General features: G+C 41.8%; 1 protein-coding gene across 10 annotated transcripts in view; it reads left to right on the top strand.

Moving 5' to 3' along the window:
- Nucleotides 1–27,915, top strand: part of VAV3 (vav guanine nucleotide exchange factor 3) — a 373,539-nt gene that overhangs the window by 174,083 nt on the left and 171,541 nt on the right. For all 10 annotated transcript variants that reach the window (XR_014844590.1, XR_014844591.1, XM_085023765.1 and 7 more), the window contains 10 exons: nt 830–922; nt 3,154–3,222; nt 5,523–5,626; nt 7,660–7,759; nt 11,974–12,069; nt 15,138–15,206; nt 16,871–16,957; nt 20,590–20,675; nt 22,262–22,394; nt 22,793–22,902. Coding sequence is in view for 8 of the 10 variants with exons in the window: in XM_085023765.1 (XP_084879891.1) it covers nt 830–922; nt 3,154–3,222; nt 5,523–5,626; nt 7,660–7,759; nt 11,974–12,069; nt 15,138–15,206; nt 16,871–16,957; nt 20,590–20,675; nt 22,262–22,394; nt 22,793–22,902 (947 nt within the window). In the remaining 2 variants the exon portion in view is untranslated. The remainder of the gene's footprint in view (nt 1–829; nt 923–3,153; nt 3,223–5,522; nt 5,627–7,659; nt 7,760–11,973; nt 12,070–15,137; nt 15,207–16,870; nt 16,958–20,589; nt 20,676–22,261; nt 22,395–22,792; nt 22,903–27,915) is intronic.

The following is a 27,915-nucleotide window of genomic DNA, read 5'->3' on the forward strand; positions in this document are numbered from 1 at the left end:
ATGAATTCTCTCGGCTCTCTTCTTCCTCTTGCCTTTAACAGAAGGCTGGCGGCTTGTCCGGTGCCCAGATAGGGAGCAGTAGCTTCGGTGGGATGGGAACAAGGCAGCTGGCCTGTGTTTGGTGAATGTCACCAATGTGTGCGCAGAGCGAGCCGACAGGATGCCTGGGGCAGCATTTTAAGAGTGTTTGAGGTGACGGAGTGTCATCTGCATCCCCTTTAATTATTAACTGCTTGGGGCACCAGCACATTCTTCATTGTCTTCCCCAAGGACAGTCTTTACTTAGCTGCGGGTGCTGGGCTGCTCTTACGGCACAGGGGTAACAGTGATAATAATTGAATGCACGGGGGCTTTCCTGGGAGCTCCTCAGGGTGTTCAGTGCTGCACATGGTTTGTCCCGTTGACAGCCCCTTGGGCTGGGTGCTGTAATTCTGTTTCACCGATGAGAAGACTGAGACACTTAACGATGTTTGCATTTACTTCTGTCACACTTGTAAAGTACACTGTACATGAAGAAGATTATGTGACATCATGCATGATGTGTTTAGATTCAGTTACATTTATAACGAAAGATGTTTCAATTTGAAGAGCGTATCTATACTCACAGTTAGTAATCGAAAAATAGTTACCTATTCTTCATTTACATTTTTCAAATTTTTTAAAAAAAGCAAAGGTCCTTCACAAATGCAGTTAAATACATCTTTTGGCTAAGTGCTTTGTTAGACTGGAATGCTTAAAAAAAATCAGTACTTTCGGTTTCTGTCTTTTACCAGCGTGATTAGTACATGCATTCGATTAAAAAATTTTAAGTTGAAAATTCTTATTGCAGAAATGTCCAGAAAATGACATACGAAGTTGCTGCCTAGCAGAAATTAAGCAGACAGAAGAAAAATATACAGAAACACTGGAGTCAATAGAAAAAGTAAGTCATCAAGTCATTCTAGATGCTCAAAAGCTGCCTTAATATAGGCTCAGAGTTGCTGTGGTGTCTGTGTATTCTGATTTTCAGTGGAACTTTGGGTATAAAGATCTCCAAGCAGATTTATTCATCCCACAACAATTTATTGATTCCCTAGCACCTGAATGACACCCTGTTCCGGGGCCTGAGGATAGAGCAGTCAGCATGGCACAACTCTGGTTCTCATGACACTTTCTCTCAAGGGAGGGTTTACAATTTAAGTAAAAGCATATGTCAGATAAGGCAGAGGAAGGGGGTGGCGAGTGATGGGAGGCTGGTTCATGGGGTGGGAGTGGAAGGCTCCATGGTCACATGATAAGCAGACGGTCTTAAGTCTAGAGCAAGTGAGTGTCTCAGTGAATTGAGGGAGCAAGCCGTGTGGGTAGCCCAGAGCTGACAGGTCCAGGGAGAAGGGCCCTCACGCGGGCAGCGGGCAGTGTACCGTGAGGGGCAGCCGCAGTCCAGGTGGCTGGAGCAGAACAGTGAGGGGGCAGTGAGGTCAGAGCAGCAGTGAAGCCCCCATCATGTGGGAGTGTGGAGGAGCAGCTGGCTTCAGCAGGAGCATTTTGGTTGGAAGAAGTGATGTGATCTAACGTAAGAAGCTTTTGACAGCTCCTCTGACTCTGGTCGGGTAAGGGTGGAAACTGGGAAGAAGTAGGATGTTGTGGTAGTTAAGTCAACAGGAAATGGGGTTGGTAGAGGTGGTGAGGAAGGGTCAGGTTCCAGATGAATTTGGAAAGTAGAGCCAAGTGGATTTGATGATGAATTGGGTAGGATGCATGGGAAAGAGCCATCAAGAAGGCTTGGTTTACAGCACCGTAACTAACTGTCTGAATGGTGAAGGTGGTGACCGAGATGGGCAAGGACCAGTGTGGGAATCACAGGTCTGTGGGGACCAACTAAATTTGCGATACCTATTAGCTTCCAAGGTGTGTTGGGGAGGCGTTAGATGTATGAGTCTGACATTAAGGGGAAAGGTTGAATTGCTGTAGAGATTGGGCTGTTACCATGAGGCGATGGTGTTTGAGCCCGCGGCGCTAGGTGACATTCCCCAGGGAATGATGCAGATAGAGACGTCATCTGAGGTCACCTCTGGTGACTTCCACATTTGGAGGTTAGGAGAATGAGAACCAGGAGAAAGTTTTGGAAGCTAAAAAGAGAGCGAGAGAGAGATGAAGGTGTCAAAGAGTTATCTAGGAGAACGAGAGAGTATATGTGCTGAGGCTATGTGGCATTAGCGGCTCTGTTGGGTTTTGTGATTATATTTTGCATTAGCTGTCACGATAGTTCCTGTTTAACTTCCTAGGCACAGGCACAAAATATATGGATCTTCCTTCTTCCAGAAAAGCGCACTGGAAGAAGAGAGGGTAAGTGTGTGTGCAGGCCAGCGAGTCTGATGTTGGTTCATGGAGCGTAAACTGGGTAAGAAGGAGAGAGGGGACGTGAGGGATATGGGATGGTCCGTGGATGAGCAGAAGCACTGGGTTCGAGAGGTCCTTGAAGGAGTGAGCTGTAAAGGTGGGAGGGTAGAGGTCAGAGAGTGGCTTGCTTCACATTAATGCTGTGGAGCATATGCGGTTGTTGGTAATGACAAGGTCTTGGGGTATGACCCCAAGGGTAGCTGAGTTAGGATGAGACCCAGGTTATTGGAGTTCAAGGGCCAGGAGGCCAGGCTATTGGAAGGATCATCTGCCCAGTGACTGAGGTGGCCAAACATGAAGTCGGGAGTAGTCATGGGTGGAGATAGGGTAGGCAAGGCACTAAAATTCTCAAGGAATGAAGGGAAAATGATCCATGAGTCACATAAGCAGACCCTTGATCTCTGCAAAGCACTTGAGGGGTTTTTTTTGTATTAGTCCTCAAATATATCTCTAGCATGTTGCCTTTTTTTTTTTTTTTTTTTTTTTGCCACATTGGCCAAAGGTGTTCTTTTTTTTCCCCTTGCTTTCAGAGGCAGATATAGCTCAGGTCTTTTGTTTTGTACTTTAAATGTATCACCTTGTGTTTATGTCTTGAGATCCCTGTTCAAAGTCTTTACAATAGAGAAAATAGTTTCTGTTTTTTTTTTCTTGGTATTCATCATACTGATAAACAGGTAACTTTTGGTAAAATATTTATTGCTCGTTGATGAAAAACTATTATGTCAATTATGATAAGTTGTGCTTAATGAGTACATCTCTCTTCTCTCCTGATAGTATTTCATGGCACCATTAAAAAGATTTCTGACAGCCACAGAATTTGATTCTGTATTTATCAACATTCCCGTAAGTAAAAATACAGTAGCTAAAATGGTGGCCCGTGTCCCTAAAATCCCCATCTTCTTACTTTTAACATTCTATTGTATTCTTTAGGAATTTTAACCCAGTTATTTGCCTCTTGAGTTATTATGGTCTTGTTTTCTGGAAATAACTGACATGTTCTGTTGTCAGCTAAAAGCCAGGCAGAAGGTGTGCTGAACACAAACGGATAAGATTCATGCCTTATCCTTAGCAGCTTGTCATGGCCGGGTCACCTCGGTTAATCTCCGTGTTACTGTCTGTGTCTTGTGGGGTCCCCTTCTGCTCCATTCCCTGTTGTGTGGCTCCTCCAGCCCCTCAACCCTGTCTTCTGGCTCCATCCTTCTCCTCTGCTTCCCGCCCTTTCTTCCTGCCCTGGGCCTCTGCTTTCTGGTGGTTGCTGGTCCTAGTTATATCAGCCTAAATCCCCTTTTCTAAAATTCACCCCTTGTGATGTAACAGTCTATTTTAATGGTAAGATGTGAGAATCTTTCCCTCACATTTAGGTAAGCATTTCAGATTCCAGGATACCTTAGCATCACCTTGCAATCCTAAAAGAATATTTACCCAGAAGCAGGGAAGCGAGCCAAGTGCAATGCCGCGTAAGGACGTGTTAGACAAGGTTAAGTTCTTGGACCTCTAGAACCGGTCTCAGTTTTAATGTATGGCTTTTACATACTGTATATAAACTTTTATGTACAGGCTTGCTTGTATCACCTGCAAAGTCTTTAATATTTTGATTCTTTTAATTTTAGTGTTGTGGTATCCCCATTGGTTAGCTGTGGCATGTTGACCTTGTCTCTGATTTTTGGCCCAATGAAGACTTTTTTTTTATTGAGTTTAACATGGAGGGAAAACATCACAGTATCAAATGAACATTTAGCATCAAACAAACCACACATTCTAGGAGTTCCCGTCGTGGCGCAGTGGTTAACGAATCCGACTAGGAACCATGAGGTTGCGGGTTCGGTCCCTGCCCTTGCTCAGTGGGTTAATGATCCGGCGTTGCCATGAGCTGTGGTGTAGGTTGCAGACGCGGCTCGGATCCCGCGTTGCTGTGGCTCTGGCGTAGGCCGGTGGCTACAGCTCCGATTCGACCCCTAGCCTGGGAACCTCCATTTGCCGAGGGAGCGGCCCAAAGAAATAGAAAAAAGACAAAAAAAAAAACCCCACACATTCTAGAAAGATGAGGATCTTGAACTATTGAACTACCTGAAAACACTCCCTGTAACTTAGGACCCATTTGACAGTCTTGTTTTGTTTTTGGTTTTTTTTTTTTTGGCTGCACTTGTGGCACATTGACATTCCTGGACCAGGAATCGAATCCGAGCTGCAGCTGCACCTGCAGCTTACACCACAGCTGCAGCAACACCTACTCCTTAGCCCCTGGTGCTGGGCTGGGGATTGAACCTGCACCTCAGCACTGACCTAAGCCACTGCAGAGACAGTGCCCGATCCTTAAGCTGCTGCACCACTGTGGGAACTCCTGAGAGTCTATTTTGATGGTTTTTCCATGCTCCTCTGAAAAGCGACAGGGCCAACGTATTCATGTTTCACCTGCTAAGGAAAGGCATGCCCGGCAGTCAGTTTGTGCTCTGCTACAGGGACAGATGATGGGAGGATTGGTACCTTGACTTGAATCTTCTCATTTCCCGGCTGTAACGTGTATTTACTGTCTGACTGAACATTACTTGCCGATCGGGGACAATGTAGAATTCTGATTTTTGAGGTGCCCTCGTCAACTTCCTGCTGCCATTGATCTGCTGCTTATTTATGCCATTCGTTGTCTGGTTTCAAGTAATTTAGTCTGATTATTGTTAGCCTAGCTCCAGGACACCGCTAATTGACCAAAGTACCAATCTACATTTTTATGTCCCAGGGCATGAATCATTACTTTATCCTGTCAATAAAACATTAGGCACTTGGATAGTTTTATTTAAAACTTTAAAGTGATTATAAAATGAAAACGAACTGTACATATTTTTATACAAGGAATAAATTACCCTTTAATAACTAGTGAGATAATTTCCTTTTCCACAGGACACTGACATTTCAAGTCAGATCTGCTATTTCCCGTGCACGTGGCTTGTCTCTGCCTTCACCTCTCTTCTCCTCTCTGACTTCACCTCCCTTACCCTCCTCTCTTCAGTGATGGTATCAGGTTTCTATGTTGAGGGCATTTAGCATATCTTTGCCTGGCAAGCCTGGCAACAATAGGGATGCTGGTTTGGGCTGAGTTTTTTTGCTTCTGATTTCTAATTTCCTTTGCCATTGTTTTCTTTCCTAAGGAACTTGTAAAAGTTCATCGGAACCTAATGCAAGAGATTCATGATTCCATTGTAAATAAAAATGACCAGAACTTGTATCAAGTTTTCATTAACTACAAGGAAAGGTAACTTGTGGATTTTAAATGTTGTGGCTATTAGTTTGTAATGAGGGTTAGCATTAAATTTGCTCATAAAGAGCTATTACTACTGTTCATTAAGATACTTCCCGGGCAGTGATTAGAACCTGGGATAGTTCATCTCTGGATGGTAGTTGAGCAATATAAGCATATCAGAAAAAAAGAAAAGAGAAAAAGGAAAAGGATCTAGACTTTTGCCTTGACAACCAGAAGATGCAGGTCCACGCACAGACCCTGTCACTCTCGAGTCCTGTAGACTTCAGGAAGTCATTTGAACTCTCTGAGCCTCCCTTTCTCTACCTGTAAATGTTAGGGGTAGATGAGATTAGCTGGTACGTAGTGCTTTTTCCAACTCCAATGTCTTATAATTCTTTATTTTGGAGTATTAGATTCACAGCCAAAATCAGTTTCCTTTTCTGAGTTTACAATAAATAAATAAATAAATAAAATTGGTGTTCCTGTTGTGGCTCAGCAGTAAGGAACCCAACTGGTATCCATGAGGATGCAGGTTCAATCCCTGGCCTCACTCAGTGGGTTAAGGATCCAGCATTGCCGTGAGCTGTGGTGTAGGCCGGCGGCTACAGCTACACTGCATCCCCTAGCCTGGGAACTTTCATGTGCCTTGGGTGCTGCCCTAAAGAAAGCAAAAAAAAAAAAAACTTCTGAACAGTTCACAGGAATTAGAAGTACTAAGAAATTTTGCTTAGAATATAGTTCTCTCTGTTGAAATCAAACACTATAATTCTTAGTCCTGACTAAGGTGTGGGTAATTAATTGCTCTGCATCAACAGTAGATAAATATTAATGTAGTAGTAGTTCCCCCACCCCATTGGAGAATTAAAGGAAACAATAAATTAACCATTGCTTTTTGCAGAACTCGGTTTCTTCCAAGAGATAACCTTCCCAAAGCAGGCTCTGACCCCGTGTCATATGAGCAGTCTACCCAGCACATCTCAGACGTCTCTGTTCCCCTTTTCAGATAATGTATTTTTCTTAATTAAAAAGTAGGAAGGAGTATGGGGTTTATTAATGAGTGGAATTATAAGTAGTGATTACAGTGAAATTGTGGTAGAAAAGAAAGCTGTTCCTGAGTGAGAGTAAACAGTGAACAAGTTGATCTCCAACAGAACCTTAAACAGAAATTTTTTATTTTGTTTTTGATGTATATGCGTCCCAAGCAATATTGATAGTCATTAAGCCAGTTTGTAAATTCCACCTGCTATAAAAGTGTACAAGGAATCCACCCCATTCAAATTTGGAAATTAAAAATATCTTTTTGTTTTGTTTTGTTTTTTGGGGGGCTGCTCTTGCAACATGTGGAAGTCCCCAGGCTAGGGGTCAAATTGGAGCTGTAGCTGCCAGCCCCTATACCACAGCCATGGCAACGCTGGATCCTTAACCCATAAGTGAGGCCAGGGGTCGAACCCTCATCCTCTTGGATCCTAGTTGGGTTCATTACCACTGAGCCACAGTGGGAACTTCCAAAATAGTTATTTTTAACTATATGGTATCATCAGGATGAGCGATCCTCATTCTATAACTGTGTGTGTGGCAGGTGGTAAAAAATGAGTTCCCATGTGGCTCATTGGAAACAAATCTTACTAGTATCCGTGAAGACCTGGGTTCGATCCCTGGCCTCACTCAGTGGGTCAGAGATCTGGCTTTGCTGTGGACTGGGGTATAGGTCGCAGATGAGGGTTGAATCTGGTACTGCTATGGCTGTGGTGTAGGTCGGCAGCTGTAGCTATGATTTAACCCCTAGCCTGGAAACTTCCTTTGGTCCCCTCCTACAAAAAAAAAAAAAAAAAAACCAAGAAGAAACGAGAAAGCTGAGGCTCAGAGAAATTATGAGTCATCTTCCCAGGATTACCTAGAAAGTAACAGAGGCAGGATGAGTGAGATTGCTTTGATTATTCTCAACTCTGGCTTTAAATAGATGGAAATTCTGCCTCTTTCCTTTTCTACTTTATTTTTGCCGTTTTGTCCTACAGGTTTCTTTTCACTCTCTTTTTTCCTTTCAGGTTGGTTATTTATGGGCAGTACTGCAGTGGAGTGGAGTTGGCCATCTCAAGTTTAGACTACATTTCTAAGACAAAAGAAGATGTCAAACTGAAATTAGAGGTGCCTGTTTATTTTTTTTGTATGTGACAGAGAGTAAAATAAACAGAACAACACATTTCTTTTCATGATCAATGCAACAACAAATTTCCCATGTATTCTACGTATAATTTCGAAAAATATTTTAATAGATAGCTCTATAAAATAATACTATGGCAGTGATAATAACAGCAGTAAAATATCAGATTTATGGCATTTTTTACATGCGTTATCTCATTAGAGCCTTGTGACTTGGTTAGATACATAATTAATTTTCTTCTCTTTTGGATAAGAAAGTCAAGGTTCAGAGAGATGATGAGTCAATTTACCCAGAGGAGTAAAAGGTACAGGATGAAAAAGATTAGATTTAAATTGTTTATTAAAAATAGAAGACATTTAGGGGACAGGCATATGAAAAGGGCATGGATGGATATTGCCCATAAGAAGAAGACAAGATAGACACTCATGAGAGTGAGAGTAAGTAGCCTGTGATGAGCCCTCGGCCAGGGCTCCGTGAATAAGATTGAGGGATTCCCTCAGAATAGTTGGGCTGGGGAAGATTTATCTGAAGAGGAAGTATTTGAGTTAGGATCGATGAAGAAAGGGGTGAGTCTTGACGGATGAGATTCCCTGTGGGGCATTCTGGAAGAATTGGCACATCTGGAGCAGAAGAGTTGGGAGAGTTTGAGAAGTGGGGAGTAGACCAGTATGCACAGAGCCCATGGTACCCGTGGAAAACACATCTGGAAACTGTATTAAGTCATTTTTTTTGGTGTGTGGGGGGGTACATCTCCCCCCCCCCCCCCGGAAGAGTTTGCACTTTCAAAAAACTTTTGGAAATGATTATTTATACGTTATATGAGTTACCTCAAATACATTATCCATATGTTCGGATTTTTCTTAAATTTCAGGGAGGGATGTATGATCCACTCTCTGTGTGGGCTGTCGGTGCGTATCTGGAATCATCATAACTCATGATTCCCACAGAGGGGAACTTTGGTTAGAAAGTTTGCATGTTAATAGGCAGTCGAGTGACTCTACCAACTGTGTATCGTGGATCCTTCTTTCTTACCTCTGCAGTCCCTTGACGATGTGGACCCTATGTCAGGAAATGGATTGAGTCACCACTAAGTGACATCCTTCTTTAGCCTCAAGGGCCCCTGCTCCTCTTTGGAGAATAGAGCCTCCTAAGTGTAGATCTATAAGCCACCTTGACTCAAATTAAGATGTGCTGCTAAGACAAGACTTTACAACTTTCACAACTACGTCCTAACAGAGCTACCTTTAAGGCAGGGTTTCTCGTTTTGGGTTTTTGTCTTTTAGGGCTGCACCTGCAGCATATGGAGGTTCCCAGGCTAGGGGTCCAATCAGAGCTGTAGCCGCAGGCCTAGGCCAGAGCCACAGTAACAGGGAATCTGAGCTGTGTCCGCACCCTACGTCACAGCTCTCAGCAATGCCAGACCCTTAACCCACTGAGCGAGGCCAGGGATCAAACTCAAGTCCTCATAGATGCTAGTCAGGTTCGTTAACCCCTGAGCCACGATGGGAACTTCAGGTTTTTTTTGTTGTTGTTGTTGTTTTTTAATAAAGGTATATAATCCTGGTTCAAGAGCGGAGTCAGCAAGTGGTCTTTTAGCATCATTTGAATGTTACTCTCCCTTTTTACAGAATCACTGTCAAAACCCGACCAGCGCGCATGCTGTGGAACTCCAGAGGCGTAGTTTCTGTCGTCACTGAGAGTGTTAGGGAAAGAGAGGACTCCAGGCTGAGCTTGAAAGGCTCCCTCCATTCTTTCCTTCCTTCTCCCTCCCTCTCTCCCTCCCTTCCTTCCGTCCCTTCCAGCTGCACCTACAGCATGGGGAAGTTCCTGGGCCAGGGATCGAACGTGCACCACAGCAGCAACTTGAGCTGGTGCCGTGACCACACCAGATCCTAATATACTGCACCACAGAGGGCACTCTGAAAAGCCCCGATTTCTAAGCATGGGCCTGATTTGGAAGTGTTTCATCAAATAATTACCATAACCCCTCAACAAACAGTCTTTTTTGGAACTGTCTTTTGCAAGTCCTAGCATGATGGAGGGAAAGCTGCCTGATACTTGGTTTCGCTCTGCCTCCTGCTGTTTTGAGGTTATTTTTACTCTGGTTCGTTTTTGTCTTTTTTTCCTCCCTCTAGTTAGGAACCAAGAAGACATGGGGCGAAGGGTCATAGAGTCTCTTTACCTTGCCCTGTAAGCTGGCTCATCCCTGTTTCACTTTATTTTCTTCTCTTTTGGAAGAATCATTTCTCCCCATTATTTGCTTGCAATGCCAATAAGCATTTTACACTTCACTCGCAGCCTCCCCAGTTGTAGCTAATACCAGTTCGTTTCTTTACGTCCTGACCCTGTGACTTAGAACTGGAACTAGTTTTTTTTTTCCCCCAGCAGTTTTAAACTGACTTCCATAACATAACAAAGTGAATTTTAAATGTATAACATTTCTGTTCTTAACACTATGTTAAGACGGCTTAACGTAAGAAATGTTAAGATACAGCCTCAATTCCAAGGAACTTAAAATGCAGCTGGGAAGATGCATTGCAATAGTATTATTAGCAGTTTGACCTCCTATTCGAGACCCATGATCCAGAACTCTCTACAATCTGTGGAAGCAAGAAATCAGTTGAAATAGTTATCTGTCCAGTGAACCGCAGCAGTTGACAAGCTGTGAGCTAACGTGGCAGGTTGTGTCCTCAGTTCTTGTTTAAGAGCTGTAGTCAAGCACTCATTAACTCAATACTGTCATTAGAGCGAGCGGTGTTTTGTTTTTCTAGCTCCTGATGATCTTACCCTTCCATGTGTCAGAAAAGCTAAGTGTAGGCAAAAAAGAAAAAAGAATATTTTCTGCAACACAACTCCTTCCAAGAACTGGAAGCTTCCTTGGTCTTGGTTATATAACTGAGAATTTTGGTCCTAAAAGGTTGCTCATGAATAAAAATATTTTATGGCACTTTATTTTGAACTATACTACAAATATGTGAGAAACAATAAAATCAGAAAAGCAACTTGCTCAAGGTCACACAGCCGAGGGGTGCCAGACTTGATTTAAATTCAAGCTTTGACGCTTCAAAGTACTTTCCTCAAAGTCATAGTTAATGTCAGAAGAGGGAAGCAGTCAATATGATTTTTCAGTCAACTTTTAGGAAAGGAGAGTGTGAGACTGAAAAAATAAAACCTGAGGCTTTAAACACTTTGAATCCAGGCGTGGGCTTATACTTTAGCAAATTTTTAGAGTCAGTCATTCCATTTCATTCATTGCAACACATGTTTATTGAGCAAATAGTAGATTCTTAGAGGTAGAAAAGACAGAATATATTGGGGAAGATACTACCTACAGTAATAATGAAAAGACTCAGAAGGCGCAGAGAGACAGCACAACTTTGATTGGGATCATTATTAACAGCCTAGAAGGATATTTCTTCAGGAGGATGATGAATTTTTCTGGAAACTAGACAAAGCACATGGGACCTGGAGAGAACCGAATAAACTAAGACCTGAGGGCGAGCAAGGCCCATAGTGGGTTTGATGAGTAGGGCTTGTTCTTGATGCCTGGTCCACGGTCCTGCTTGGGGAGACTGGTGAAAGGTTAAGTGGTACAAATGGGGGAAGACACTGGAGGACCACTAGAGAAAATAATTTTCATACATAAAATAGTTCTACATATTTTCTTATCTAGAGTTGAAATGCTGCAACTTTTGTTTCTTTGGTTTTTTTTTTTTTTTTGTCTTTTGTCTTTTTTGTTGTTGTTTTGTTGTTGTTGTTGCTATTTCTTGGGCCGCTCCCGCGGCATATGGAGGTTCCCAGGCTAGGGGTTGAATCGGAGCTGTAGCCACCAGCCTACGCCAGAGCCACAGCAACGCGGGATCCGAGCCGCGTCTGCAACCTACACCACAGCTCACGGCAATGCCGGATCATTAACCCACTGAGCAAGGGCAGGGACCGAACCCGCAACCTCATGGTTCCTAGTCAGATTCGTTAACCACTGCGCCACGATGGGAACTCCTCTTTTGGTTTTCAATTGATGATGCTTCCTACTCTTTTCAGCAAGAAGGATTGCTAGGAAAGAAAACAACAAAATATTTATTGTATAGTAAATATATAGAGCCGTTTTGCTCGTCAAGGCTTTTGCATCTTCTAATGTTTGTATTATGATTCCCTTTGGTTAACAAAGTTCAATTAAAAAAATTTTTTTTTTCATTAGGAATGTTCCAAAAGAGCAAATAATGGGAAATTTACTCTTCGAGATTTGCTTGTGGTTCCTATGCAGCGTGTTTTAAAGTATCACCTTCTCCTCCAGGTATGTAACTAAAGTCCAATCGTTTATTTGTTCATTCATTCATTCAACAAAATATCAGTGAAGCATCAACTACGTTATGCTTGGAGCCCCATCCCCTTTTTATAATTTTCAATTATCAGAGTAGCTAAGTGGGAAATCACAGAACAGCTGGATTTTTTTTTTTCTTCCTTTTAGCGAAGATAATTCTGTTATCTTTCACAAAGTCACAATTTGTGTCCTTCAAACAGAACTGGCTCAAAACTTTTTTTTTCAACATTTAAGAACAAGGCAAAGCAAATACAACTATCCCATCAACCCAGTCTTCGGGCATCAGCAGTAATCATTTATGAGAACCTCAGTGTTGCGATACACTTGAATTTTGGAGGGTTAATTGTGTTAGAAATTGTACCTTATAACCATAAACGAAAGAGAATTCTGTCACATTCTCTGCTGCTTTCTGCTAAACTAAATTACAATATGACTACATTTATTTTGAAGTGATTCTTGTTATAACCCCTAGCTTATGGTTTCCATGGTTAGTCTTCTAATGAGGGTGGAGAGTCTTGTAAATTTAATTTGATAGCTGTACCAGGAGACTCATTAGTTCTGCTCCAAAGAAATGTCTTACTGTATTAGTCTGTCAGCTCTGCTGATGCTTGTGAAATGTCATTTTAAAAAGATCTACTACCTGTATGTGAAATATAATTTTGAATTTGCTGTGCTTTGTACATCTTATATATTAAATTTCTTGAACTGTAGCTGCAAAATTATTAGTTATTTCTATTTTTGTTCTACTGCAAAATCAGAAAAATTCAAACCCTGATTATTCCTTAAAAATGCATTAAAACATTTCTGAAACCTAAACTCAAAGCAACTTAATCAAATTGCATTTTATGAAAAAATAATAAGATTTAGGCAGTCAGTTTCTGAGATATCATGAAACTAAAACCATGTCCAAAAGATCATAATTTATTTTATAACTTTGATATAGTCAAATATCGATTGAAGAATTTAAGAGGTGGTTTTCAAGAAATATATATTTTGCTCACTTAAAAGATTTTAGACAGACGTATAAAAGTATAAAATATGACTACTTTCTTGAAATTCAGCAAACTTTTTTCTCCTAATTTTTCTTGGGCTCTTTTATATTTTAAATTTCAAAAGTATATTTAGTTCTATGATGATTTTTTTAAAATAGGGAAAGTTTTATCTGGGACACCACCCTTAGATAAAAATTCTAGAAATGTTTTTTCCATTTTGAAATCGTGTCCGGTAGAATTAATTTGTCTTCTGTTTAGAAACGTGTTGAATAAATGTGGTATAAATTTGAACATTTTCTACTTACTGTTGTATTTTCACGGGGAAATCAAATTTGGAAATGGCTTTGACTTGAATTCACAGTTGCAAATATGTATAGTGGGGGTTTGAAACTTTGAGAATAATTTACTGTTATTATTTAATAAAGGAAAAGTCAAAATGGATACCAAAGAATATACCTTTGGCAAGTTTATTATCTTTAACAGATTGGATGTCTGTAGGTTCTGTTTACCACTAGAAACACTACTGGTATTGAATTCAACGAGGATTTTTGAATGGCTTCCATGTTCCACGTACAGTGTTAGGCATTTGACAGTATGAAACAGCCTCCCTCATGCTGAGGAAACTCACTCTTTAGGTGGGGAAAATGAAATAGAGTCTGTCAAGTACAATATGGTATGATAGGTATGCAGAAGGTCCAGAGGTTGGCACAAAGAGAGATCTAGTAAATTGTGGCATGAGTAGAGACCGCTGCCATAGAAAGCTTCACAGAGGAGTGATTCTCGAGTTGGACTTTGAAGGAAGAATAACAGTTTGACAGGTGGGTCAGAGAGAAAGGGCTTTCTAAAGGGAGAAAAAACTGTGCCCAATGGGCTCAGAAATTAGGATGTATTTTGAGAAGCACCGGTCATTTAGTAGAACTAGGGCATAGGCTGTTGAGGTAGCAGCGGAGAGAGAAGTTGGGAGAGGTCTGCAGAATTCAGATGTTGAAGTGTCTATGAGGTATGGATGCCAACCTGAAGTTTTTGTGGATTTCCCGGAAGTCTAAATAACAGGTGCTGACTTGCATTTAGAGAGTCAACTCTGGTGTCAGCAGAGTGAATAGATTAGAGTGGGGAAAAATTGTGACTCAGAAGATCAGTCAGAAGCCTGTTAGAGTGACCCATTTGAAAAGAGCAGGAACTTGAACCAGGGTAATGGCAGGGGGGTGATTTCAAGGAGAAGGATCAAAGTTAACACAAACAGAACAAAGTGAGGGAGTGGGAAGTGTCGGCACCTTTTCGGTGTTGGCTTACATGATGGAGGGGCCGTCACTCAGTAAAACATAAACAGGAATATGAATAAGAGCAGGGCTATGAGTGAAGGTGCATTAAGCTTGGACATGCTGGAACCTATGGAATAACTGGACATAGGAGTTGAGTTCTGAATTGAGTGCGTTCATTTGGGAGGGACTGTCACGCCGGGTGATAGGTGATGCTATGGCAGTGGGTATGATAGAATTTGTAGCGAGTGCAAAGTAAGAATAACAGAAGACTACAGTGAGAATCTAGGGAACAATAACTAATTTCAAAGGTGCAGATAAGGAAAAAAAAAAAGTACAAAGGACCCATGAGTCAACATTTAAGATGGACCAACAGCCACACCATCAACAAACAGAAGAGCCTGATGTCCCTGAAGCCAAAGGAGAGCTGTAGTCACATCAGAATCCAAAGAGAGAAGCCAGGTTCGGGAACAGGTAGAGTAGAAAGTATCAATTCAGTTGGCAAAGAGGGGATCTTTCATAATATCTGGGAAGAGTGTCAGTGATGGGCAGGAGAATTCAGGTTCAGCTTGGAAAGGAAAGTGTTTCCAGCCATTGTCTCACATTCTTTTGATGTCTAATTGGTCTTCTTAGCAATTTGAAATTTTTGATGAAAATAGAGCCCGGTTGCATCAGATTTATCACGCGATGGCGTGAGTAACCATAAAAACGGGATTTTTTAAAAAAAATGTCTTCTTATGTTTTGGTTTTCATTTGATGAAAGGAGTCCTAAACTGTATCTTCCAAATAGGAGCTGGTCAAACATACCACTGACCCTATGGAGAAGGCCAATCTAAAACTGGCTCTTGATGCAATGAAGGTAAGACAAATGCATCATGAACTTGTCTGTATTTCTCATTCTGGCCTAAAACCAATAGACTGTAAGCTGCAAATACATATGCATTATATGCTAATCTTGAAATTACAATATCTATAAGTATGTGTATAGTTCTGCTTTCGGTGGGGGAGAACTCAGTATTTTTAACTGAAATCGATGTCCTTGCATTGATTTGATTGCAAAAACATAGACCCAAGAAGCGTATTAAAATAGCTTGTTATTTATGAACGTATGGCAACTCCATAACCACCAGGAATGATTTAAGAGAGTGGTTTTATGTCACATTCTCTTTATGGTGACTAATAGCAAACTGTTGGCTTGTGCAACCAGCAGGCTATCTGATGACTTCAGAGCACTGGCGCGACTTATTTTCTTCAAGTGAGGATGTCTGCCAGGTTTACCTTTGTGGACGCTGTGCCTCAGTGCAGGGCTAGTGGATCAGTTTGGGTTTCTCTTTCAGGTAAATCTGAAAATCAAGAACCACAAAGAGATGAAGGCAGACTTTTTGAATGTATCAGGGAATCTGTAGAACTCCAGCTCCCCTGCTCTGCTGGACTTTGAAAGACATAAGATATGCCACCTAACTTAGAACATAAGCAAATATTTCTTCTCAAAACCAAATGCTGGTGTGACTCTGCTCAGAGCAACGCACAGTTACTTATCCGTGTCCCTGTGCCAGTTTGAGTGTGAGCTCTGCTGTTTAGCTGACTTTTGTACCCTGTCAGGAAACATCGCACAATTATTTATTACTGTCAGACAAAACCATACCTAGCTCCCCATTTTGAAAAGAAATCCTTTATCAGTGTATCCTATGGCAAGACTTTCATTTAGAACAAAGTTGGGAACTGCCTTTTGTCCGCGTTCCGTTCCTACTGTTGCAGATGAATATAAGAGGGTAGAGAGAAAAGAAAAAGAACCCAGAAAATGGGACAAGTCTGGAGCACGTGTAGTAAAAATAGCGAGTTACAGTATGGAAAGATTAGCTAATGTTTCCTCAAATAGGAGAAGACGTTTTAAAAATAGGTGAAGGCACGTGGAGAAACAGGGCCAGCGTTGTTTGTGCACCTTGGTTCATTTTCATGCTCTCAGGTTCCTCTGTCTCCTTTACTTCCCCTTTATTAACTTTTTGAAATTGACCTGGCTCCTGAGTGAACGTTCTCAGGAACTAAGATGCTAACTGGATGCAGACCACAGCCCTGCCAGATTCATTGTCTGACTTTTAGTTACTTTGTTCTCCCACTAATCCTGCCTGATTGCCCTCATTCCATCTCAGGGATGAGTGCGATTCTCTCAAGGTCAGCTATTGTGTGTTTGGAATTTATAAACTTCCCGGCTACCCGGTTTCCTTTTTGTTGGTCTACATGGCAGCATATTTTGTTTGTTTTTGTGTTTGATCTTTCCTTTTCTCCGGGGTGTGGTAAATGACAAGGCTTCATTCTTCCCAGCTGTACGCCAGACAGTTTTAAATTGCTTTTGAGATGCAGCTTTGATTGACTGGGCGTTCATTTTATTGTCACGGAAATGTTATGGTGGTAACTTTTACCACTAATGAAATTAATGATGTGTTTTCTTTCAAACAGTGCAGTGCTCATCTCTTGTCTAATCTCATCCTGCTTTCTTTTTCTACCCTTCTCTGTATTCTTTAGGACTTGGCGCAATATGTGAATGAAGTGAAAAGAGATAATGAGACCCTTCGTGAAATTAAACAGTTTCAGCTATCTATAGAAAATTTGGTATGTAATTATCATTCCATCAGGCTTCCAAAATTCACGAACTGGAGGACATCCTAGGAGTTGTCTTTGAAGGAAAGATGGTTTACCTGCAAGTTCCTGTTGTTTTAAGTGTTTTGCAACTTCTGTTGGAATGTCTGGTGGCACCTGTAATACATCATTGTCCAGGGATTTTCTGTCAGTACCTGTCCCTCTCACCTTAACACACTATGTTGCCTCTCCCCCAGGAGTCCAAATTCCAACCACTGGAGTCTGTTTTTTTGTTTTTGCTTTTCTTTTCTCTTCCCCACCCCCATATATTCTCATGCAGAGTCCTGTTGATGTGTTCTTTTTATGTATATTTACTGGATAACTGCTGCGTGCCAGATGCTTTGCCTGGGGCCGGGGCTATAACTATGAACCACATGGTCTGATGGTTGGAGAGACAGTAAAAAGAGAGTTTAAAAGTGCTGTGTTGAGCTCAGTGCTATGCATGGGTTGCTACAGCAGAGGGTAGTGAGGGGTGTCCTAGTTTAGCTAAGGTGGTCTGAAAGACTTTTTCTGACTCATTTGACTCATTTGTCACTTGAGCCTGAAGGATGAGAAGAAGCCAGTGGCACAAAGGTCTGTGGAGAGAGAGCATTTCAGGCAGAAGCCATAGCAAGTGAAGTGCCCAGAGACAGGTGAGAGTCAGGGGCGTTCAAGAAGCTGTAAGGCAAGAGAGGCTGGAAATTGAGAGTGAGAGGAAGAAGGGAGCAGGGGGGACTCCACGCCACAGCCTTGCAGGCGAGGTGCTGAGTTGGGGTTTTGTAGTGATTGCAGTAGGAAGCCAGTGAAAAGTTTTTACCTGAGGGTTTCACAGTCTGATTTATGGGTCAAAAAAACTCTATCAGCAGGCAGAGCAGTCAGCACGTTGTTGAGGTGGTTTCAAGAGAGAGGTGATGGGAGTTCCCTAGTGGCCTGGCTATAGCTCAGGTCACTGCTGCGGCGTGGGTTCAATCCTTGGCCCGGGAACTTTCACAAGCCATGGGCACAGCCACAAAAAGAAAGCGAACGAGAGAGAGATTGATGATAGAGGCTTGGATAAAGCTGTGAGTAGAGAGGACAGACAGATGAATGGATTTACGATACTTATCTTGGTAGAGCCATTTTATTGCTTCTTTCTCTGAAACACCTTTGGTCTATGTCTGTCTTTCCACACGTACAACCATGCCCCCTTTTCAGGACCTCATCTGCCATCTTTCCATCCACAGTCGCCTCTAATTGCCTCTTCACGTAGTTGCATTTCCAAAATATGGATTTTTCAATTCACTCTCTTTCTCAAACTTGTCAGAATTGTCTATCAGCTTCAGGATTCAGTCAACATTCCATAGCCTGGTGTATAAGGCCCTCAGTGATTTGGCCTTAAGCTATTTTCCTCAACTTATCCAGCTAATAGCTGCCCACATTCTTTACAGTGCTCCGGCTGTGGTGTAAGGTCTCTGATGTGCCATACATTTTTATGGTTCTGCTTTTGATCATAATATTGTCAAAGCCGAGAGTGTCTTTGTTCGTTTTTTCCTACCCAATTTCTTCAAGGTCCACCGAAAATACATTCTTTCCCTACTCTCCCATCTCCTTTTCTCCTCATAATTCTATAGCATATTGCCTGGACAGCTGTTTTTTTCATTGTGGATATGTATATATATCACATCGCATCTTGTGCACCCATCACCACTGTCCATCTTCAGAACTCTTTCTATCTTGCAAAACAAGCTCTGCATATGAAACAGCAGCTCTTCATTCTCCCTTCCACTAGCCCCTAGCAATCACCGTTCTACTTTCTGTCTTTATGAATTATGGGGTATCAATACTTCTCACACTTTGGTCTGCAAATATTTTCCCCCATTCTGTGTGTTGCCTTTTCACTCTGCATGTTTGATCCATGTTGAGTTCGTTTTTGGATACAGTGTAAGGTAACTGTCCAACTTCATTCTCTTGGCCGTGCATGTCCAGGTTCCCCGGCACAGCTTGTTGAAAAGGCTCTCCTGTGCACACCGAATGGTCTTGGCACTCTTGTCAAAAATCATTCCGTCATATATGTGAGGGCTTATTTCTGCACATTCTGTTTTGTTCCATTGGTTTAGAAACCTCTGTTTATGCCAGTTCCACACTGTTTAGATTACCATAGCTTTGTAATAAGTTTTTTTTTTTTTTTTGTCTTTTGTTGTCTTTTTTGTTGTTGTTGTTGTTGTTGTTGTTGCTATTTCTTGGGCTGCTCCCGCGGCATATGGAGGTTCCCAGGCGAGGAGTCGAATCGGAGCTGTAGCCACCGGCCTACGCCAGAGCCACAGCAACGCGGGATCCGAGCCGCGTCTGCAGCCTACACCACAGCTCACGGCAACGCCGGATCGTTAACCCACTGAGCAAGGGCAGGGACCGAACCCGCAACCTCATGGTTCCTAGTCGGATTCGTTAACCACTGCGCCACGACGGGAACTCCTGTAATAAGTTTTTAAATTAGGAAGCATGGGACCCCAACTTTGTTCTTTTTAAAGAAATTTGTTTTATTTGGTGTTAGTAGATGCAAACTATTCCTCCTTTTGGAGGGGATAAGCACTGAGGTCCTACTGTATTGCAAAGGGAACTACATCCAATCATTTGTGATGAAACGTGATGGAAGATAATATGAGAAAAAGAATGTGTGTGTGTATATATATATGTGTGTGTGTGTATGTATGTATACATATATAGGTAGGTATATGTATGGCTGGGGCACTTTGCTGTACAGCAGAAATTGACAGAACACTGCAGATTAATTACAATAAAACTTTTTTTTAAAAAGATTGTTTTACCTATTAAAGGCTCCTTGTAGTTCCAATGAATTTTAGGGTGGAGTTTCTGTTTCTGCACAAGATATCACTGGAATTTTGATAGGAAACATTTATTTTTATATTACAGTACCATTAATTACACATCTATCTTTTTTTTATTACTATGTAATCTAGCCCGTAGTGTTATCTTCAGTTAATTCTTTTTTCCTTTAGCACCTTGTAGGTGCTCATACATACTTAAAACTTTTTATTGTCTTCCTCTGGGGCAATGGCTCATTATTTTTAATCATTAAATCAGAACTTTTCATTCTTGAGATCTTAGCTCAAGGAAGTTATCCTTGACTCCCTAGAACATATTAGATCCCCAGCCGTTCATGCTTCCTTCACAGCAGTTGCACGTTTGTAACTATATACGTCTGTGAATATTTGTCCCCCCACCTCCCCCAGGAGTCTGCTCCATGAGGGCAGGGTCTCTGTCATTCTACCTGGTACCTATTACAGTGGCTGGCACACAGCACATGCTCAGTAAATATTAGCTGCTATAACTTCATTGTGATTTGAATTTTTCCAATTAAGTCTCTCTTTTGCTAGCTAACTTCTCCATTAGGGTTTGAGTAAAATTAATTACTGTCTTAAGTATGCCTCCTGGGATGACCGAGGACAGAATGTTTTTGAAAGTGTATCATATAGACCTGAGCTTTTTTAGAGTAAGTGTGTTAAAAATGTAGTGATAAAACTTGTAATGTCCTTAGGTAGTTGTGCCTGGCAAATATCCTCGTTAATATTTCTTTCTGTTTTTTATGTGATTATGAAAAACTGAGACATGTACATTTTCTGTTTTAGAACCAACCAGTTTTGCTTTTTGGGCGACCTCAGGGAGATGGTGAAATTCGAATAACCACGCTTGACAAGCATACAAAGCAAGAAAGGTGAGAAGGATCGGTGCTTCTTTTCAGAACAAGTTCCTAGTAGCAGGAGATTGAGAAAGTCTCAAAAACAGTTCCTCCAGGACAAGGGAGGGAAACCAAGGAAGACAAACAAGGGGACAGGCCAATCTATAGGTTTTTAATTTCTCATGTAGGTATGTTAGCTATTTCCCTCTTTGTTCTGGTATCTGTTGATTTGCCTAGGTTTGAGCTCTTAAGAAGGAAATGACAAACCTAGAATATCAGCTAGAGTAAAAAAGTACACATTAAAATGCGAGTAGCGATAAAGAAATGATAGGTAACTACCATAAAACACAGTTGTTTAATTTTTTCTTTGATAAATGCATTTGAAAATCACTAAAAAATAATGCAAAATGTCCTAAGACGGAAGTTAAAGTGAGAACCATTTAGTGAGATTTTTTGAGGGAACTTTGTAGGTAGAATTCCTAAAGATGAGTGAGCTTGGGCCGATGTCCCTCATTGTGTGTGTGTATATATACATATACACATATATATCATGTATATATGATCCTCAAACTGATTCATTTGATTGACATAGCCATTTTCTGGCACCTTTGGAGCCTAGAAAGTCAGCCAGTAGGGGGCAGCATCAGCTCTTGCTTCCACCTTGGTACCCAGACTCTTAAGGTCGCTCCCAGGAAACACACATCCTTTTCTCCTCTCCAGAAAAATAGGCTTTGAAAGTGATGCAAGTAACAGAGCTGTGTGACTGTATCACTCTCATTGTTTCTATGTATGTGTGAACCACTGGCTGAGAGTTTTCAGAAAGATGCAGGTATTAGTATTGGATGATAAGGTTTGTTTTCTTCCCTCATTACATTGTTTTCATCAAGAGAGAAGAGAAACAGCAACATGTAAATTGCACCGTAATTTCTCTAGCTTACAACTGGGTCATGCACCCCTCAGCCGTGTTTCAGGTGGTCCATTCAATCAGGAGGAACAACATGCAGGGTCAAAGTGCGGGTTCCATGACTAGACCCAAGAGTGACCCTGCCCTGCACCCACTGGCAGTGCGCCCTTGAGAACATTCCCTGACTTCTCTGAGCCTCAACTTCCTCCTCAATAAAATGAAGATCATAGTAAGACCCACCTCAGAACATGGTCCTGGGATTTAAATTCCATCTTTGTGGAAGGGATGAATGCCTCTCGAGGCATTCTGGCTGACTGCTAGTGACATCAGGAGAAGTTCACTGCTATTGTTGTCATTAATATTTTTCCATAAGTGTTAAGCTTTAAAACTAGAAAAAGAGGTGCTAGCTCAAGAACAATGCTGCATGGCTTAATTGTTCTTGACAATTATTCCTGACAATGCACTTGGCATTGTGCGTGTTGTTCTCATTCTAATGTTGCCTGTTTTTAAATGCGGAAACCAAGGCCCAGCAAGGGCATTCATTTAGTAGAGGGCAGTGCCAGGGTACTCCAAACCATTCTTTCCAATATGCAACACTGCCTTTTTCTTTAACGCATGGGAAAAATTAAATGCTACTTAGGGAGAATTAACACACATGCTTCCAAACCATTTAAATCAATCAATCTCCGTTTTTTTTTTCTCTCTCTCTTTCTCTCAGGCATATCTTCTTATTTGATTTGGCAGTGATCGTATGTAAAAGGAAAGGTGATAACTATGAAATGAAGGAAATAATAGATCTTCAGCAGTACAAAATAGCCAACAATCCAACAACCGATAAAGAAAATAAAAAGGTGAATTCTTGGAAATGAATAACCATAATTTACTCATAGTTTTGACTCTTCAAGGAGGGTGTGCCAGTCCATTAATGTGAGAGGCAGCTTATCGATCCAGGTGTTTTTGTTGCTAGAGATTAATTAGAAGCAAGTCTCTGTGAGAAATAACTGGACCGCTCCACAGCTGATATGATCATCTCTAATGCCTTAATGATCAAAGCAGCAAAATGCACTTGGCATAGCAGTTGTTCTGCATGTGACGTTGGCCGAGATGATCTCGATGGTTCACGGCTTGTGTGAAGATAAGGTTATGAGAGGTTTGTGGGTGATGACAGTGGTGTTTCCTTAGTGAATTGGGAAACGTAATGTTGGTGACAAATGATGCCTGTTAACCTCAGGGATGTTCATTTTAACAGTGGTCTTACGGCTTCTACCTCATCCATATCCAAGGACAAAATGGGTTAGAATTTTATTGCAAAACAAAAGATTTAAAGAAGAAGTGGCTGGAACAGTTCGAAATGGCTTTGTGAGTATTTCTCTTTTAACAAGTGCTTTTTCCTACTGCCTAAGTCTCTTATGAACGGTGAACTACCAATAAATGTCCTCTAGTTTCATGGCATGTGTACAGAGGCTATGAAAATACTCTGCTCCAAGCATGAGTGCTATTTGCAACTTTGCTCTCCTAGGAGAGATCTTTTGGTGAACTTCTTCAAGAAAAAGAAAGAGGGAGCTCTAACATTCCATTTGACTTCCTTCTCTTGGGCGTATTTTAATTCTTCGGTTTTCTGCAGCCCCTGGAAAATATCAGTTATTCTAATGATAAACTGGTAATGTACTTACCATGTTTTATATATGTCTTTAAATTTTTTCATTTTTAAAATTTTTATTGACGTGTCGTTGATTTACAGTGTTGTGGTCATTTCTACTCTACAACAAAGTGGTTCAGGTATATGTATGCCTGTCTTTAAGTAGAAATATACCTCCAAACACACACACGCACACATATCTTATTTTTAATAAAAAGATTAATTTTTTCTTCTCCAGTTGGTTTTTAACTCATTTATTTGAATTCTGGGTAAATTGCTTGATGTAGTTAATGACTGCTTTAAGGGCTTGCTTTCTTTCAGTGTTCTTTCCTTTTATTAAAGTGGAAGCTCAACAAAGAGGTGGGATACAAATCAGACCTGGTTCAAAAGGAATGGCATAAAGAGATGTAATTGCACAAGAACCTGTCATTATAGGGCTTTCTTTTCAGATTTGAGGTTCCTGGATTAAAAGGTGCATAATAACCCTTGTTATGGAAACATATAAGTCACCCTGAAATTGAAACTGTTAGCGGAAAGTTAAATTAAGAAAAAACATTTTTATGATTTGCTTCCTTTGTATTCTAGTATTATTTACCTTTTGTAGACAAATTCTATCGGTTTTTTGTTTGTTTGTTTGTTTGAGTTGTCTTTGTTTTTGGAAATGCTCATAAATACAAAAGGGAGATAGGACCAGAATATTTTATTGTAGTTCTGAAGTGAGAAAAGTAGAAATTTTCTTTAGATTACTTTCTCTAACATTTTGAGAGCTATGATTGTACAGCTAAAATATCTTTAAGCTTATAGACAATTCTGAGTTGAGCAATAATTACTACCATGAACTGGCTGCATAGTCTCAACCCATTGATATTACATCTCAGAGCCTCAGTTTCCTCCTCTGTAAAATAGGGACAATAATATTTTGAGTTCCAGAGAACATACGTCAAGCAGAGTGGTGACCAAAGAGTACAAGAGCAGTGATATGGTTTGAAGAGTGATATCCGTTGTTATCACTATTATTTAGTAGTATTTTGTATTTAGGATCCTAGTACACTGATACGGACTTATAAAATCAGAAAACATGGAGTTCCTGTCGTGGCTCAGTGGTTAACGAACCTGACTAGTATCCATGGAGGCACAGGTTTGATCCCTGGCCTTGCTCAGTGGGTTAAGGATCTGGCATTGCCGTGAGCTGTGGTGTGGGTTGCAGATCCTTTGTTGCTGTGGCTGTGATATAGGCTGGCAGCTATAGCTCTGATTCAACCCCTGGCCTGGGGCCCTCCATGTGCCATGGGTACGGCCCTAAAAAGGCAAAAGAAAAAGAATAAATAAAATCAGAAAACATTTTCTAGTATACTATTATAGTTCTTAAAACTTATTGATTGGAATAATTAAACAAAAGAGCCTAGTCATCGTGTGCATCAAAAAAATGGTTCTTCTCTGGTCTGGGGCACAGATGAAGTGGTAACCTCCACCCAGCCTCTGATGGACAGTGGGCTACATCATAAGCTTTGTGTGCCATTTGAGTGAGGTTGCAAGTGATAGGCAGCACTTGGACTTGAGCAGTTGGGCCTGGAGTGACTGGGGTTGTTGACAATGTACAAAGACAGAGCTCATCTCACACCTTTGTTCTTGTGGGGAGGATGCTAGGCTGGTATTTTCTTATGGGTTCTGTTCGGCTCTAGAGTCTTTCCATGAGTGAAGGAATTTCTGCAGAGATGGGAAGTTACATTTGCTGTCCAGAGCAGGCAGGCTCCTTGCACTGGATGATACACACATCACTTAATAGTTTATTCATCTGCCATAAATCAAACGGCCAAACTCTGGATACAGGAAACTCAACAAGAGCAGTGCGTATTCTTTTTCATGGAAAAGAACTGGGGGTAGCTGGCCAGGGGTGGCAGGGTGGCTCTCCAGGATATTGTTGGAAACCCAGGCTCAGGTTTTCCTGCTCTGCCATTGTCAGCATTTGGCTTCTGTCCTCAAGATTGGTCACCTTGTCATCCAAGACAGCTGCTGGAGCTCCAGCTATGAAGGTGATCCATACCTTTAAGGGTCCTTTGCAGAAATGCCACAAACTTGTGTTACATAGTACTGACCAGAACTCAGTCGTGTGGCCCCGTCTGCCAAGGGAGCCCTGGAAATAGAGTCTTCATTCTGGGCAGGATTATGCTCGGCAGAGTCAAGGAGAGGTGGGTAGTTGCAGGCAACCACCAGTCGCGGCCTTTCTGGTATATACATACAGGAAGAGTAGGGGTAGATTTCAGTTGTTCCACCCCAAGAAAGATGGCTGTACCCCCCCCCCACCAGAAAGTGGCGATTCTAACGCTTTGAGCATTTTCTGTTCAAATAACCTGCACAATAAAACGAAAATCCATAGAAGTGTCTCTTTGCTCTTTGTGTTTCAGAGTTCCATGGAGTGCCCATGCTCAAAGTCAAAGCTGAGGGTTTCTTTAAGCAGGGATTATGCCATGTATGGCAAAGTAAAATTAGGGTTCTAGTCAAGCATTGGAATCTTCCATTATTTTATTTCCTCCCCTCTTTTCTGAAGCCTGTTTTGCAGGAAAGCCCTTCTCCCAGCTTTGTGAGATAGATCTTGCTTGTCTTGTGCTCAGGAAAGTAGAATAATCTAGGTAAGTCCGGAAGCTTAAGACTTCACCTAGGGCTCGAATTTTGCTCTTTTATCCATTATCTAAAGTTCTGGTACTCTTATTCCATAAGCCATGGAGAAAACTAAGAAATCCTGCAGCATTCATGACAGTACATGAAAAACAGTCCGCCTTGTGTATCTCCACAGGCCAGCTGCTTCTCGTCTCTCTGACATTAGCAGGGGTCCCATAAGTTCCCCTAGAGCATCCTGGAGTGTTGCTTTAAGGAACTTTGAAAAGGCAAGGGAGGTATTGATGGGAAGGTGGCGGGAAATCAAGGGAGGTGATATTTTAAGACTGATGAGATGCTTGCCAGTTCTATTTACAGAAGATGGCAATTCTGCTGTTTATAGGATAATGGGATCATTTTTATTAAAAAAATTGCAAATCACCTTTAAGGCGTTGAAACTGCTGCTCTTAATTTAGAATATTATAAAGGACCTTGGAAAAGCACGGATGCTGACAAACACTAAGTATCCAGTAAACGCCAATCATCTCCCCAGAGGCGACCTAAACCTCAGCCTCTGTCTTTCCTGGACACCCACCCCCCCACCCCATCCCTGCTCAGTAGCCGTGTTTGCTGCCCTTCTTTGGCCATAGCCCCTTCCAGCCTTTAAAATATGCAGCGGATCATGTCAGACCTTGGCAAACCTCTGGAAGAAAGGCTTCCCGGAGAGAAGCAGCAGTGACCCACTTGGATGGGACAGGAAGAAGGCTGTCCCCTTTTCTCTTTTTTTCCTGTGAGAAGAAGTGGTAGCAGGACTACTAGCTCTTGAGGTGGTTGGAACAGTCATTGAGCCGAATAATGTTCAAGCAGTATTGTTCTGGGCATCCCATTCTAAAGAATATGTTTAGATCTTTAAAAGCCTGATTGATACACGTTGTTTGTGCTTCTGTGCTTCCAAAAGGGCTTTTTGTCCCTTTCAAACCACCATTCCGTTCAGTTATCTATGAAACAGGGTGGCAGATATTTTTCAGCAGCTTAAGCTAGTTTTCATAACGATGTCAGAAAAGCCTGGAGGCGGGGTGGATGTGAGTGTCCAGAGCCACGTTCAGAATGTTGGCAGGAGGCTATAGATAGGTTTTCCCCAAATGCCTTAAATCCGGGGTTCTTATGATTTCTCCTGTGAGATTTAAATTAATAGGCCTTGTCATACCCATTTTATAGCTCAGGAAACGAGCAATTGCAGGAGTGTTTCAGCACATTTGTGCAAGTTCAGTGCCCTGTCATTTACAGTAGGGTTCATGATCTCCGTTCACAGCGTCGTCTTTATCCACAGAGGTGCTAAAATAAGCACCTGGGCCCAAGTCCTGTTATCTAAAACTGGAGTCTGGTTTCTTTTTTTCTCGTGTCTCTTTTCCTCACTGTGACTAGGCTCTGGAGGATCAGACGGGGTCCTTCAATGTTCCAGAAATAAGTCAAAGTTGGGTAAAATATGAACTAAAGGAATTGAATAATAGACTGAAAAGACTTTTTAAAGGAAAAGTTTGAGAAAGAAAAAAGCGGAACAGGAGAAAAAAAAGAAAGCATTGCCTATGCTATAGAAAGCGGTAGGTTCTCACCACCCAGCCTCTGTAGTATTTATCTACGGGAACTGAAAGGCCCTCTGGCCTAGAATTTCTTCTGCCTGCCGTGACCCAGTTTGCAGAACTCTGGCAAGTTAGGTTTACTCCCTTGATTAAAGAGAGCCGCCTTGAAGACGCATATACCACGGTTACCACACCATCGAAGATTTCTTCACTGTGTGCCATCTGCCAGGCCCAATGCCACATGGTTTACCTTAATGTCTGCTAAAACATCAGCCTGGGGTACACACCCGTTAACTGCTGAGACTTACGGGGGTGGAGAGAAGAGGAGGAGGAGGGGGGATGGAAATTCTAGAGCTGGGGAGGGGCTCTGGCAGCAGGCTGCATTCCTTGTCATCTGGAGGGGCAGCCCCTGAGCTGCTTCCCCCAGGGTGAGCCCCTGAAAGGCAGGGGTGGGGGGTGGGGGGCAGGGCAGGAATCCAGCCATTAAACTCCACGAATCACGTTTACTCTGAGTCACGGCGTTTCTTTCTAATTTATTCCCCATTTACTTCCAGAAGG

Source organism: Sus scrofa, chromosome 4 (assembly GCF_054392235.1).
Source record: "Sus scrofa isolate SSC_HxYL_T2T_F1_AM1 chromosome 4, Sscrofa_HxYL_maternal_Yorkshire_Landrace_v2.0, whole genome shotgun sequence".
NCBI lineage: Eukaryota > Metazoa > Chordata > Mammalia > Artiodactyla > Suidae > Sus > Sus scrofa.